The sequence below is a fragment of the Mus pahari genome, chromosome 10 (genome assembly GCF_900095145.1).
Source record: "Mus pahari chromosome 10, PAHARI_EIJ_v1.1, whole genome shotgun sequence".
In the NCBI taxonomy this organism is placed as follows: Eukaryota; Metazoa; Chordata; class Mammalia; order Rodentia; family Muridae; genus Mus; species Mus pahari.
Window position 1 is genome coordinate 48,326,062 of NC_034599.1, and position 13,002 is coordinate 48,339,063.

General features: G+C 44.6%; 1 protein-coding gene and 1 non-coding gene across 4 annotated transcripts in view; both read left to right on the forward strand.

Annotated features, from left to right (window-relative positions):
• The window catches only part of Exph5 (exophilin 5), a 78,364-nt gene that overhangs the window by 44,960 nt on the left and 20,402 nt on the right, over nt 1-13,002 (forward strand). For 2 of the 3 annotated variants that reach the window (XM_021208059.2, XM_029543683.1), the window contains one exon: nt 6,575-6,623. In XM_021208059.2, coding sequence (XP_021063718.1) covers nt 6,575-6,623 — 49 coding nt within the window. Of the gene's footprint in view, nt 1-4,827; nt 5,029-6,574; nt 6,624-13,002 lie in introns of all 3 variants that reach the window. The other variant, XM_029543684.1, reaches the window with a different exon arrangement.
• LOC115064866 lies at nt 4,631-4,695 on the forward strand. The gene has a single exon (XR_003844693.1). It is a non-coding gene; the product is annotated as a U7 small nuclear RNA (small nuclear RNA).

A 13,002-nucleotide genomic window follows, 5' to 3' on the forward strand; every position in this document is an offset into this window, starting at 1 on the left:
GAAGGAAGGAAGGAAGGAAGGTAGGTTAGAGTCAGTAGCAGGAATGCTGGCATGGTGGTGCATACCTGTAATGCCCTTCCAGTCAAACCTCAGCTACATAGTGATTGTCTTAGTTAGGGTTTCCACTGCTGTGAAGACACTATGACCAAGGAAGCTCTTATAAGGACAACATTTAACTGAGGCTGGCTTATAGGTTCAGAGGTTCCATCCATTATCAAGGCAAGAACATAGCAGCATCCAGGCAGACACGGTGCGGGCAGAGCTGAGAGTTCTACATCTTCTGAAGGCTACTAGCAGAATACTGGCTTCCAGGCAGCTAGAATAAGGGTCTCAAAACCCATGCTCACAGTGACATACCTACTCTAATAGAGCCACACCATCTAATAGTGCTACTCCATGGGCCAACCATCACAGTGTGTGTGTGAGACCAGCTTGGGCTACATAAGACTTTTGACTTGAAAAAGCAAAACAAATTAAAAGTGAGATCATACATAAGAACTGGAGAGGAGGAAAATTTATAATATGTAATCTTAGCTACCAATTTAACTGGATTTAGAATCATCTAGGAGACAAACACTGGGGGTGTATCTTTAACCATGAGCCCAAAACTCCTTTACCCCCTTAAGTTGCTTCTTGCTGGGTATTAGTCACAACAAGAAGAAAAGAAACCTCTACATTCCTGGGATGGCAAATATGAAAAATGAACAACTCTGTGAAGGATTTTGAGTGGAATCGTGACACCATAGCAGTTGGATGTAGTGGGTAAGGAAGAAGTGGAGGTGGTGTTTCATTTCTTCTGCCTTGGGGAGCTAGGTGGATGGTGATGGACAGCAGAGGAAGAGTGAATATGGGAAGCGGAATGACCAGGAGGTCATTCATTTACCTAACCAGACTACACCAGAATTCCACAAGACCAATTCCAACAGTTCTCACCTTCATTCACATGCTTCATTTCTGTGAGATCAAGACAAAAATCAGAGGCCAAGAAGAATGACCACAGTGGAGAAGACATATATGATGTGGGATCACACCTAAGGGACAGGGCTCTAGCGAAAGTCTGGTTCAGTCTTCTGGAGTAAGTGCCAGCTGCATGGTCCTTGGAGTGTAAGATAATTGTCCAGGCCCAGAGATGTCAGGAAAATGTTTCAGGCAAAGAACGGCATGTGCAGAAGCTCAGGTGTCTGTGAAATTCACTCTGGTTGAAGTGACAAAGGGAAGTAGGGTATGAGGCCAGAAAGCATGTCGAGACTAGGTCATGTAGGGCTTCACAAATGCAGGAATTAACCTCATCTTTCACTTGGAAGGGAAGAGGCACAGTTCAATCTGTCCTGTTTGGGACAAGCTTGCAGACAGCAGGACAGATAAGGGCTACTGCACTGAGAGGATATAATGAGTGCAGGTAGATGCAGAGACAAGGATGGATTTCAGAGAGAATCCTGGGCTTGAGTCAGTGGGGTTTGTTAACCAGATAGGAAAGAATGAGGAGGAAAAGGCAAGAAGTCCATGGTTAACCTATGGGCTCTGAACTGCCCGTGACCCTACAGATGGAACTTCTCAGGGGTCAAAGGGCTAGAAAAGAATATTCATGTATTCTTGAGCCCTGCCCTTACTATTGCATGAGGATTTCGGAATGGCATCTGCAAAGGTGTGGAAAGGAGTAAATAATTGAGATGGAATTAAGTTCACAGGTCCAGAGATGCCTAGGAGGAGAGTTGAAAGATAAGGTTGGGTGGGTGAGGGCTTGCTTAAGAGGTTCACCAGATAAAGGAAAAAGCCCTGGGCTAGTGAGATGCTTCAACAGGTAAGGACACTTGCCACCAAACCTGATGACCCAAGTATGATCCCCAGGACCCATGTGATGGAAAGAGAATAAACTCCTGCAAATTGTCCTTTGACCTCTACGTGCACACTTGCGGAGATGCGCTTAAACATACACTAACTAAATAACTATATAAATATATAAATGTAATAACAAAAAAAATATTTTTAAAGAAAAGCTTTGTATCATGTTAAGATTTTGAACAATTCCTTTCGGGAATTTCTAGACAGGGATTATTACAATGATCAAGTTTGAATCTTACAAAGATCTCTCTGTTCTTAGCATGAAGGATGGAGGGGATTCCAGAAGAGAGGAGGTGAATATCAAGCAGGATGGTTGAAATGGGATGAAGGAGAGTATTTGTGTGAGATTTCTCAGCTATGCAATCATTAGGGAGTTGGCAATAAATGCAGAAGATGAGCTATTCTTGCCAAGGCCAGAGGGTTTTTTCCAACATATTCTTCATGACATCAATGATGCTTATGGAAGGCCTGGGGGCCTGCTGTAGATGCAGAAACATGGGCCTCCAGGCAGCTGGAAGTTCCACTCTTACAAAGTGAATGGTAGCATGCACAGCAGGGCATGCCAGGTGACTGTGTATCCTACTCTGTATGCCTGTACTTGATGGGTCTGTGATACAGACACTCTCTGTCCATTTAGCCCTCTTTCCCACTTATTCAGCCTCCTCAGCATGCTGTCCTGGTTTCTCTGACTCTAAATCAGATAGGAGACCTGATGAGGTAGTGACAGCTTAGCTGTGGAGAGGGCTGTAGCTGATAGGGTTATAAAAAGAACTGGCACAACCTGGCTTGTACTCCTGGCTCAAGGCTAACAGAATTGCTTGCCAGTTCCCACCCAACCTGGTAACATTCCCATCTCCAAGCCTTTGTTTTAGAGTAGAGTATTCATTCGTTCATTCATTCATTTGTTCATTTGTTTGTTGTTTGTTTATTTTTTAACTTTATTTATTTATTTTATGTATTTACAAGTATTCTGTCTTCATATATGTTTGTGTACTAGGTACATGCCTGGTGCCTATGGAGGCCAGAAGAAGATGTCAGATCTCCCAACTAATGGTTGTGTGCCACCATTTGGGTACTGGGAACCGAACCTGGGTCCTCTGAGGAGCACGAGTGCTCCTAGCTGTTAGTTATCTCTCCAGCCCTTTATTGTTTTGCTTGCTTGCTTGCTTGCTTGCTTGCTTTCTTGCTTGCTTGCTTGCTTGCTTGCTTGCTTGCTTGCTTGCTTGCTTGCTTGCTTTTGAGACAAGGTTTCATTACCCAGGCCTGGCTGACCTGGACCTTGCTGTATAGGTCAGGCTGACCTCTAGTGTGATGATCTTCCTCTTCCTCCTGAAGGCTGGGAGTGCGGGCATGTGCCAGGCTCCCAGCTTTTGCTCATCCTGCCCTTCCACCTCCATGACAGTTCTCTGCCACCTTCTCCCTCCTGCACGCGTTTCCACTCCATACTGTCCATGCGCTTACTTGTCACTCTTATTTTCCTTTGCAAGGCTAGTGTGGTATCACACTTCTTTGTGTTCCCTTTGGTTAGAAGCACTCTGAAAACAAGGTTCCTGTTTCAGCCATATTTGCTTTCTTCAAAGATTTCAAAACAATACTGGTTTGTGTGCACAGTTTGTAGGAGGAACAGAGTTTCAACAAGTGTAGACAGCAGAATAAACATGGGAAGAGGTAACATACTCCTGTAATCTTGGGGGGTGCAGAGAGGACTGTGGCAGGTTCAAGGCCTGTCTGATTTACATAATGAGCTCAGGCCAACCGGAGCTGCTTAGCAAGACTGGCTCACAAAGCCAAGTGAATAAAGTAAACAATGTGTACACACCTGATCCAAAAATCCTCAAATTTTGCCAGTCCAGCTTGGCCATGGCAGAGACAGGGTGACATGGTTCCCACCCCTGAAACAGAGCCAGCAGGGCATGGTGCTCCACAAGTGTCCATGGTTGCTGTGATATAAGGCCTCTGTGTGTGTGTGTGTGTGTGTGTGTGTGTGTGTGTGTGTGTGTGTGTGTGGTATATTTTTTGCTTCATGTTCCTCTTTCAGAAAATATTCTCCCTGCCAAGGTTATTGGGAATGTCCTCTCTACCAAGGTTAATGACTCCATGATAATCAGAGACAGCTTGAGTATGGGAGGAGAGGGAGTGGCTAATGTTTCCCCAAAATGGTACATGCTAAGACTTTCAGGATGGCCCTCAAGGCTGTGGGAAAGAACTCCAGAAACATGAGTTCAAAAATATATAATTTCTCAACTATGTAAACGTAAGGATGCAATATGAACTGTCTAAGAAGCTTCATAGATGGAAGAGATTAGAAGCAGCTGCACTATGAACCAGCTTGTCAGAAAAATACAAAGGGAGACAGATTTCTGAGTTCAAGGTCAGCCTGAGAGAATAAATTTAGATCCTGGCGTGGTTAGAATGGTAATCTCAGGACAGGATCCCACCCAGCTAAGTTTACAAAAGCAGGCAGATCTCTGAATTCATTTGTAGTGTTTGAAAAAAAAAAAAGCACTTGCTATCCTTTTCCTAAGCAAGGAGCTAAGATGATGGAATGCTGATTTGTAGGATGGTCAAGAGGGAGCCTGGAATAAATGGCTGAACTGATATAAATAAAAGCTGGGCTTTTGGTCTGCATGAGATGAACTAGCCGAGAATGATAGCAGTTCTATTTTTTGGAGAGCTGCGCTGTCTGGAGATCTCTGGAGAGCAAACACAGCTCTTTTAGAGTATTTTTGGTAACAGGATTACTGATTTGGGTCAGAAAAATCCATGGATAGAGAACATGGTTCTTTTAGAATCTTCATAGCTCTTTTAGAATTTTTTTCTAACAGGATTTCTGTTCTTGGTCAGAAATCCCAAGAATTACTTAGAGAGTTACACAGCTATTCTAGAATTTTTTTTTTCTAGAACATCCAAGAATTTTTTAATAGCAGCTTTTCTGGTCGGAAAACCCATGAGCTATCCAGAGAGTTTTTTGAATTTTTTTTCTAGCAAGAAAGAGCTGTCTTGAGCAGAAAGCTTTCTCGAGCAGACTACAGAGCCAAGAGCTATCACAGAGAGCTGTCCAGGGAGCCACCTGGAACAGGGCACAGGCTGTCAGCTGGGACCCATCATCTGACTTCAAGTTGGTTGTTTCGCTGCTCCCAAGGATCCCTTCTCTCAGGACCCCCGAGAGTCAAGTAATCCTGACAAGTAAGGAGTCCTGACTTGTGTTTAACATGCAGAGTATTATTATTGATAGAACTAATATTTCAGAATAGTATGAAAAACTATCCTTGACTTAATTCAATTTCTGTTCAAAATCTGAGATCAACTCAAAACAGTTACAAATATCTTTAAAATATAAAACCATTTGGTCTCCCAGTTTCCATGGTCAACTTTCATGAGCCATGAATCAGGGAAGTAGATGAAGGGCTGCTGTTGCCACTCTTGACTGCTCCGATCCACAGTCCCAACTTGTGTAACTCCCACGCTGCTGCTGTGTGGAGGAGGTAGCCTCCATCACAAAGAGCCGTGAATCATTACAAGTCTACAACCCTGAATTAGGATCCAGAAGAGCACACCTGGGCATAGGATTCTAGATGGACAAGCTGACATCTATGCCTTTTTATTTTTATCTGTATTCATTTATTTTTGTAAACGTGATGGGACACATGCAGACCACAGTAGATGTATAGAGGTCTGAGCACAATTTGTGGGAGCTGGTTCTCTCTTCCCATCATGTAGGCTCTAGGGATCCCGCTCTGGTCAGCAGGCTTGGTGGCAGGTGCCTTTGCTTGATAAGCCATGTTGCCAGCCATATCTCAATTTTGGATTTAGGAATTATTAAGTTTTCTCTCTATTGTTGAATTGAGAAAAGCAATGTAGACAGTGAAAACACACTTGCTTACCTCCAAAATGTCACCTCAAATTAGGGTCTTTATGAACAAAAGCACCCAGAAGCAGTTTTGGTGAGGTTTGCGTTTTCCAGCTTGAGTTGTTTGTTTGTTTGTTTGTTTGTTTTGTTTCTTTGAGACAGGGTTTCTCTGCATAGTCCTGGCTGTCCTGGAACTCACTCTGTAGACCAGGCTGGCCTCGAACTCAGAAATCCTCCTACCTCTGCCTCCCAAGTGCTGGAATTAAAGGCGTGCGCCACCACGCCCAGCCAAGGTTTGCTTTTTAAATGATTCTTATAAATTAATTCTGGCCCTGGTGTAATGGTTCTTTAAAATGTAAATGCCCTGGCGCAGAAACGTTCCCATTTGCAAAGAAAGTCAGTGTACTCTACTGGTTAAGGATGAGTATAAATTTTAACAGCCCACACCCAGTTTCTACCGCGGATGCTCACTGCTTCCCAACTTTATTTTACCATCTGTGAATTGGAAGCAGCGGTGAATTCTGCTTTAGAGGTGTGGGGTATCTGAGTGAGAGCAGTGCCAGCCGCACAGTAAACATTCAGCTGGTGTCAACAGTTCATTATGTGTTTTTTTATGTTGTGTTCAAACGCAAATCTACTTGGGTGGCAAAAATAGAAATTATCAGTTCTAAATAATAGCAGGAAAAGTTTTTCTGAAACGTTGCTCAGTGATGCGCTAACCAAGAGGCATCCTTCTATGGAGCATTAGAAGTCCATCTCATTCCTCTTGATACTGTCATGTAACGGTAATGTCATGTCACGGTGCTCTTGGCTAGGTAGAGGGTAAATGTGCTACTGTGCTATCAGCCTCTTCAAAGAAATGATTTCAATGTCTTTCCACAGGTGCGATGAGCGTGTAAGACCTTTAGCGTCTGTGAGGGGGACGGCTGCGGTAAGTAGCTGGGGAGCCAAAGGCGACTCTGAAAACCTCAGCATCTGTATCATCTAGCCCTGGCTACCTGGTGAGCAGGATTCTCCTGGCTCCTCTTCCAAGTGATGTTAGAAGTTCCAATTTCTCCCAGAGCCCAAGGTCCCTGGATGGTAGATTTCCAGCTGGCTCTGGCACAGGTAGTCTCATATCCTAGCCTCTGCAGGAAGCAGAAGCCATTGTGTCCCCACCACACTAGAGCTGGCACTAGCCATCAGCCACTGTCACTGTCACTCCTACAGCATTAAACAGGTGGGTTTGGGAAGAGGCATTGGGCAGCCATAGCTACAGTTTATAACCAAGTGGGTGTTCATGGGATCCTTTCTGAGTATGGACATCTTTTTATTCAAAGTGGAAACCACTGAAATATGATGTGTGTGTGACGACTGAAGGAGGAGCTTGACCACACACGACCCTCATGCACCAAAGGCAGAAATTAATTATTTTTATTTTAATGATTTTATGCATATATGTGTTTTTGCTGTGAGTGCAAGCTGGTTATCTGTGCACCACTTGCAAGCAGTACCCTCGGAGGCCAGAAGAGTGGGGTCATATCCCTAGAACTGGAGCCAACATGGGATGACCAACCTGGGTGCTCTTAACCCTTGAGCCACCGCTCCAGTTCCAAAGGCTAAAATTCCAATTGTCCACTATACACAGCACTATGTTCCTATATTCTTCAAGGCTGGGAATCAAACATTTTCTATTCTTGCTTTTTTTGAGATTATAACTTCTGTTTTGTGTATGCCTACAACTTTTCTATATAGATTATGATTTGTAAATAAAAGGTAGGCTTTTGAGTGGGCCGCTGAGAATGTAGAAAGATGGCAGATGCAATTGTGTAATTACTGTAGCCTGAGCACTGGTACGCCCACTCCCTACAAAAAGTCTGAATGGAGTTGTAAGGAATGTACTCAGCCAGCAGAGGTTCTCTATAGTAAAGAGTGGACTCTTCTCCCAAGTAATGAAATTTTTTTCTGGATAATTATACTGAACATTTGGGGCTACGGAGATAGCTCTGTCAATAAAGCCTTTGTTTTCCAAGCCTAAGGACATTAGTGTCATCTGCAGAACTTGCTAAAAAAAAAAAAAAAAAAAAAAAAAGCAAAAAACAAAACTGGGTGCCAGGGAGTTGGTTTTGGCTTAATGGGTAAAGCACTTGCCACTCAAGCCTGATAACCTAAATTCGGATTCCCCAGAACCCAGGTAAACGCCAGACAGCATAGCATAAAAACACAAACGGCTGTAATCCCAGCACACCCCTTTCCTGGGAGATGGGAGGCAAAGATACGACAATTATCCACGGCTCACTCAGAAACTCCTGAGTCAGCTAGTCTGAAGTACTCAACTGTGAACAAGAGAGACCCTGTCTCAAACAGAATAGGAGCTGGGGATGGCACTCAGGGTTGTCCTCAGACCCTACATGTGCACTGTGGCATGTGTGCTCCCACGCTCACACAAAGCCATGTGTGATGGGTGCACTGGTCATCCCAGCGCTGTGGAGGTGGAGATGGGTGCATCCCCGGGGCACACTGGCCTGCCAGCCTTGTCTACTTGGCAAGTTCCAAAGCAAGAAGAGAACCAAGCTTAAAGTGTGTGTGTTGGGAGGTGTGTGTGGGGGGATCTATTTTTAAAAATTAAAAAGTGGACAGCAACTAATGCATAATGTCTGAGGTGTCCGTGGGCCACAGACACCTGCACAGACTTGAATACACACACGCAAATAATAATACTGAATCTATATCTCGCCACGAAATGTGTCAGTCCCAACTTGACGCCAACACCAATGACATCTGTCCTCCAACGATAAATCGCCACGCGTGTCACTGATATTTCATCTCATAGCCCAGAGAAAAATGTAAGAACTAGATACTGTTATTGTCCCCACGTTAAAGAGGAGAAAGGGAAGGTTTAGAAATCTTCAAAAGCTTTCTCAGAGTCATACCGATAAGTCCCAGAGTCAAAGTAGAAAAGCCATATTTGAAATGTCTGAAACTTCACAGCTGGAAGTCACTTGTGCCTCCAGCTGGCCAACCCTGATGCGCTGTTTGCATATAGACTCCAGTGTGCTGCTGTGAGCAGTGACTCCTCCCTACCTCGGCTATGACTGAGGTGGCACATGCTCTGCCTCAACTTCCACTTTCTAAGAAGACAAGGCCAGGGGTTCAAGATGCTTCTGTGCTCCTGATTTTCCTGGAGGAATGTTTGAGCAGTCTTCATTGTTTATGGATCTAGGGGTGTGAAGAAGATGCAAAGCTCATAGAAAAAGCAACTCGGGTACCTGTATTATGAAGGGATCTAGTTAACATGGCATTCTTAGGTTTGATGCTCCAGTCCGAGGACCAACAGATGTTTTCCTTTGACACTCCTACCAGCGGTGGTGGTACACTCCTGGAGGTGGTACACTGGAGGAAGAAGCAGGCAGATCTGTGAGTCCACAGAGCAAGTTCCAGGGCAGCCAGTTACACAGAGAAACCCTGCCTTGAAAAAAAAAAAAAAGTCACTTCTGGTTGGCACTTTTAATGAACTATTTCACAGCTCTTAGCATGGTAGGGGCTTGCCAGTGAGTCTGAGAGTGGCTCCCGCTCCCATCAGTGACCAGAGGAAAAGAATGGACGTTCCCCCTAAAGCCAGAGCTGGGTGTGACATCCGGGGAGTTGATGCTGGTGCCACAGGGATTCTTGGCCGGATCCGAGGGGATGAATTTCCCACCACTTCATTGGCAGCTGGGCAGGAATGATACAGGAGGATGTTAGTGTTTTGTGTGAGGTTTACTGCATGATTAAACGACCCCTCCTCTGACAAGAGTTGGCAGTCACTATTTAACCATTTAAACAATTAAAGAAACAGATCACTTCAGAAACACCAAATGCTTTGGCACTAGATCCCCTAGCCCGGGCATCCTCAGTCTCTAGCATGGATATGAGCCATGCTCTGTGAGGGTGTTGGCCAGTATACTGTAGGATTTGTCACAGTGCCTCGCCTCTGCCCAAAGGATGTCAGGATCTCTCCTCTATCCATTTATGAGATTGTCAGCTGTGCCCAGTGGAACATGTAGCCTCCAGTTGAGAACAAGTTCATGACAAGAGATTTTTTTTTAGATTCTTCTAAAGTTAAAGTCCACCTTAGGGGACAGAGATGTCACTCAGTTGATAGAGTGCTTGCCTGAGTTCAACAAGGCTAGGCTAGCCTGGGCTATATGAGACCATATCTCACAACACAACACACACACACACACACACACACACACACACACACACACACATATACACACGTGCGCGCGCACGAACACTTGCATGTACATGCACCAGACAAACCCACTGTGCGTTGATATATGCCTGTAATTCCATCACATGGGAGAGTCAGAAGTTCACATCAGCCTCTGCTACATAGCAAGTTCAAGGCTAGCCCAAGCTACATGAGACCCCATCTCAGGGGGAAAGAAGAAAAAGGAGGAGGAGGAAGAGCTACTTGCTCTTCCTTTCCCTGACCACATTCTAGCTTAGCTTACTACAGCCAGCACTGTGTCTGGAGGGACACACCTCCAAAGTGAGACTTTAAAGGGAGATAGCATCTCATTTCTCTCTGCCTATCCCTGCCTGGTATAGCCTGTGTGCCCAGAACCAGAAAGCAGAAATGAATACGTGATTTTAAGTCACAGGGCCCAGAACACATTGCTGAACGTGATCTCTGCCAGAGATCAGACACAGAACAAATCTGGGAGCACCTTAAAATTTAATTTGTTGACTTTACCAAGGCATTTGATTGTATCAGGCAGCGTGGGTTCCTGCTCCCTCAGCCGCCCTGCAGGTTTGGCCACCCAAAGAAGTTCTCAAGTGTTCGAAGGCTACACTCTGACAGGAGCTGTGTTTGTTTAGTTATGTCAACACTGCAGACAGTATCAGGAGAGGGCATTGAAGTTGTGTAAAAGGCCTTGTTTATTCAGTGGCTTTTATGTTCGCCGTTTCCTGAAAGCCAGCATCTAAAAAACGCTGGTCTCATACAGTGTCCCATTGGGCATCTGCCTAGCTCATGAGGTCTCAGGTGTTCTCCAGAAAATTCTCCATGACCCCAAAGCTCAGCAAGAGTAGGCAGGGAGCGCTTGCTAATGCCCAACCCATTCTCAGTAGTTCCCAGCTATTAAGTCAGCTCGTCTTCTGAGCAGTCCAGACAGGAAGCACTGCTTCCTATTGTCCTTAGTTTCATTTTACCAACAAGTCACTACAGCACAAGAAGGTTATGTAATTCCACCCAGAGACATGCAGACCAGTGGCACTCGACCTTCCTAGCACTGCGACCCTTTAAGACAGTCCCTCATGTGGTGGTGACCCCCAACCCAAAATTATTTTTGTTGCTACTTCATAACTGTAATTTTGCCACTGTTATGAATTATAATGTAAATATCTAATATGCAAGATACATGATTGATGTTTGATCCCTGCTCCCAAGGGATCATGACCCACAGGTTGAGAACTTCTGATGCAGACATTCCTGGGGAGAGTCAGGCCTCCACTGTGTAACATGTATAAATAGCCACTATGCTGACCTCCCTCCAGAAGGCTTCTCAGGGTCTTTTTTTTCTTTTTTTCTTTTTTTCTTATTTTTCCACCTCAAGATAGGGTTTATCTGTGTAGTCACGCCATCCTGGAATTCATTCTGTAAACAAGGTTGGTCTCGAACTCAGAGATCTGCCTGCTTCTGCCTTCTGAAAATGGAAAATGTTTTTCATTAACTCAGTTATGCTATAATTTTTACTTTCAACCTTTCCTCTGTGCTTTTCTGTCTTGGCGTGTCGTAAGTCAGTTCATAACTAGGTGCAAAGTGTCACTCCTCTTGGATGGGCAGGGCGTGTTTAAGGCAAGGTTACTCCTTCCAGATGTGTTGCCACGTTTGTGTCCAGATGTGTTGTCACGTATGTGTATGCATTAGCAAAAGTTGTGCTGGTAAGATCAGGGTTTGAGATCAGGTCAGATGAGTGTGAATAGCCACCATCACTATGTGTCACTCCGCTATGTGTCACTCATGTGACGTCAGGATGATGTTTACCTGAAATTTGGTTGTTTTATCTCCAAAGTGGGGGTGATAAATCCTTAGCTAGGCCACAAATTTGTTCTAAGAATATAAAGAGAAAAGATAGAAGTATAGTATTTTAAAAGTAACTGAAAGCTGGCACAATGGTTCAGAAGGTTAAAAAAAAATGGTACTTGCCACAGAGCCTGAAAACCTTAGTTTTATCCCTGGAACCCACATGGAAAATGAGAGACCTAATTCCTGAAACTTGTGGGAATTGAACCCAGGTCTTCTGAAAGTTTAGCCAGCGCTCCTATCCACTGAGTCATCTCTCTAGCCCTATAATATCTTTTTAAATGAATGAGTAATTTTTAAAATATAAGAATGTTGTAGCAAATGAGAAAAAAAAAAAACAGCTGTATTAGCTGGGCTAGGGAGACGGCTCAGGGGAAGCACACTTGCTGTGCAAGTATGAAGACCTGAGTTCAAATCCTCAGCTCCTACATATGCTCCAGCTTACAAAGAGGTGGCACTGGCACTCGGGAAGCACAGGCAGGCGGATCTCTGAGTGTGGGGCCAGGCTGGTCTACAGAGGGAGTTCCAGGACAGCTGGAGCTATACAGAGAAATCCTGTCTTGAATACCAAAATTGAAAAAATAAAAGGGTGCCAGATTACATCTGGGTAACCCCAGAACTAGGAGGTGGAAACAAGAGGATAATGGGAGCCCACTAGCCAGCCAGTCGTTTGAAAATGATGAGCTTCAGAGACAGTGAAAGACCCTATCAAGGGAATAATGTGGAATGTGGTAAAGGAAGGCAAGACATCCTCCTCTGACTTCGGTATGTGCGCACAGGGTGCATGCACCTGCACACACACACACATAACAGACACACACTAAAACATGGCTTAGAGAAGTCCAGGAGAAACTAGTACTATGGCAGGAGAGTATCTTGCATTTGGCATTAATCAGCCCTTACAGACTATGTATTCTGTTGATGTTCACGATATAAATAAGAAGGCATGGCTTTACTGTTGCCTTTGGAAGTTTGCCACCTCCAGGGCCTGACTCATCTGTCTTTGGATCCTTGGGTTCCTTAATCAGAGAGGAGCGAGATCTCTAGCAGGTAGGAAGAAGAGAGAGCTAGTGACAGAGTGAAAATAAGAAGAATCCAAACCTTGGATGTGATGCTGTAAGGTGCAATGTTATGTGAATGTAATATTACGAAATGTAGGGCTGGGCGTGGTGGCGCACGCCTTTAATCCCAGCACTTGGGAGGCAGAGGCAGGCGGATTTCTGAGTTCAAGGCCAGCCTGGTCTACAAAGTGAGTTCC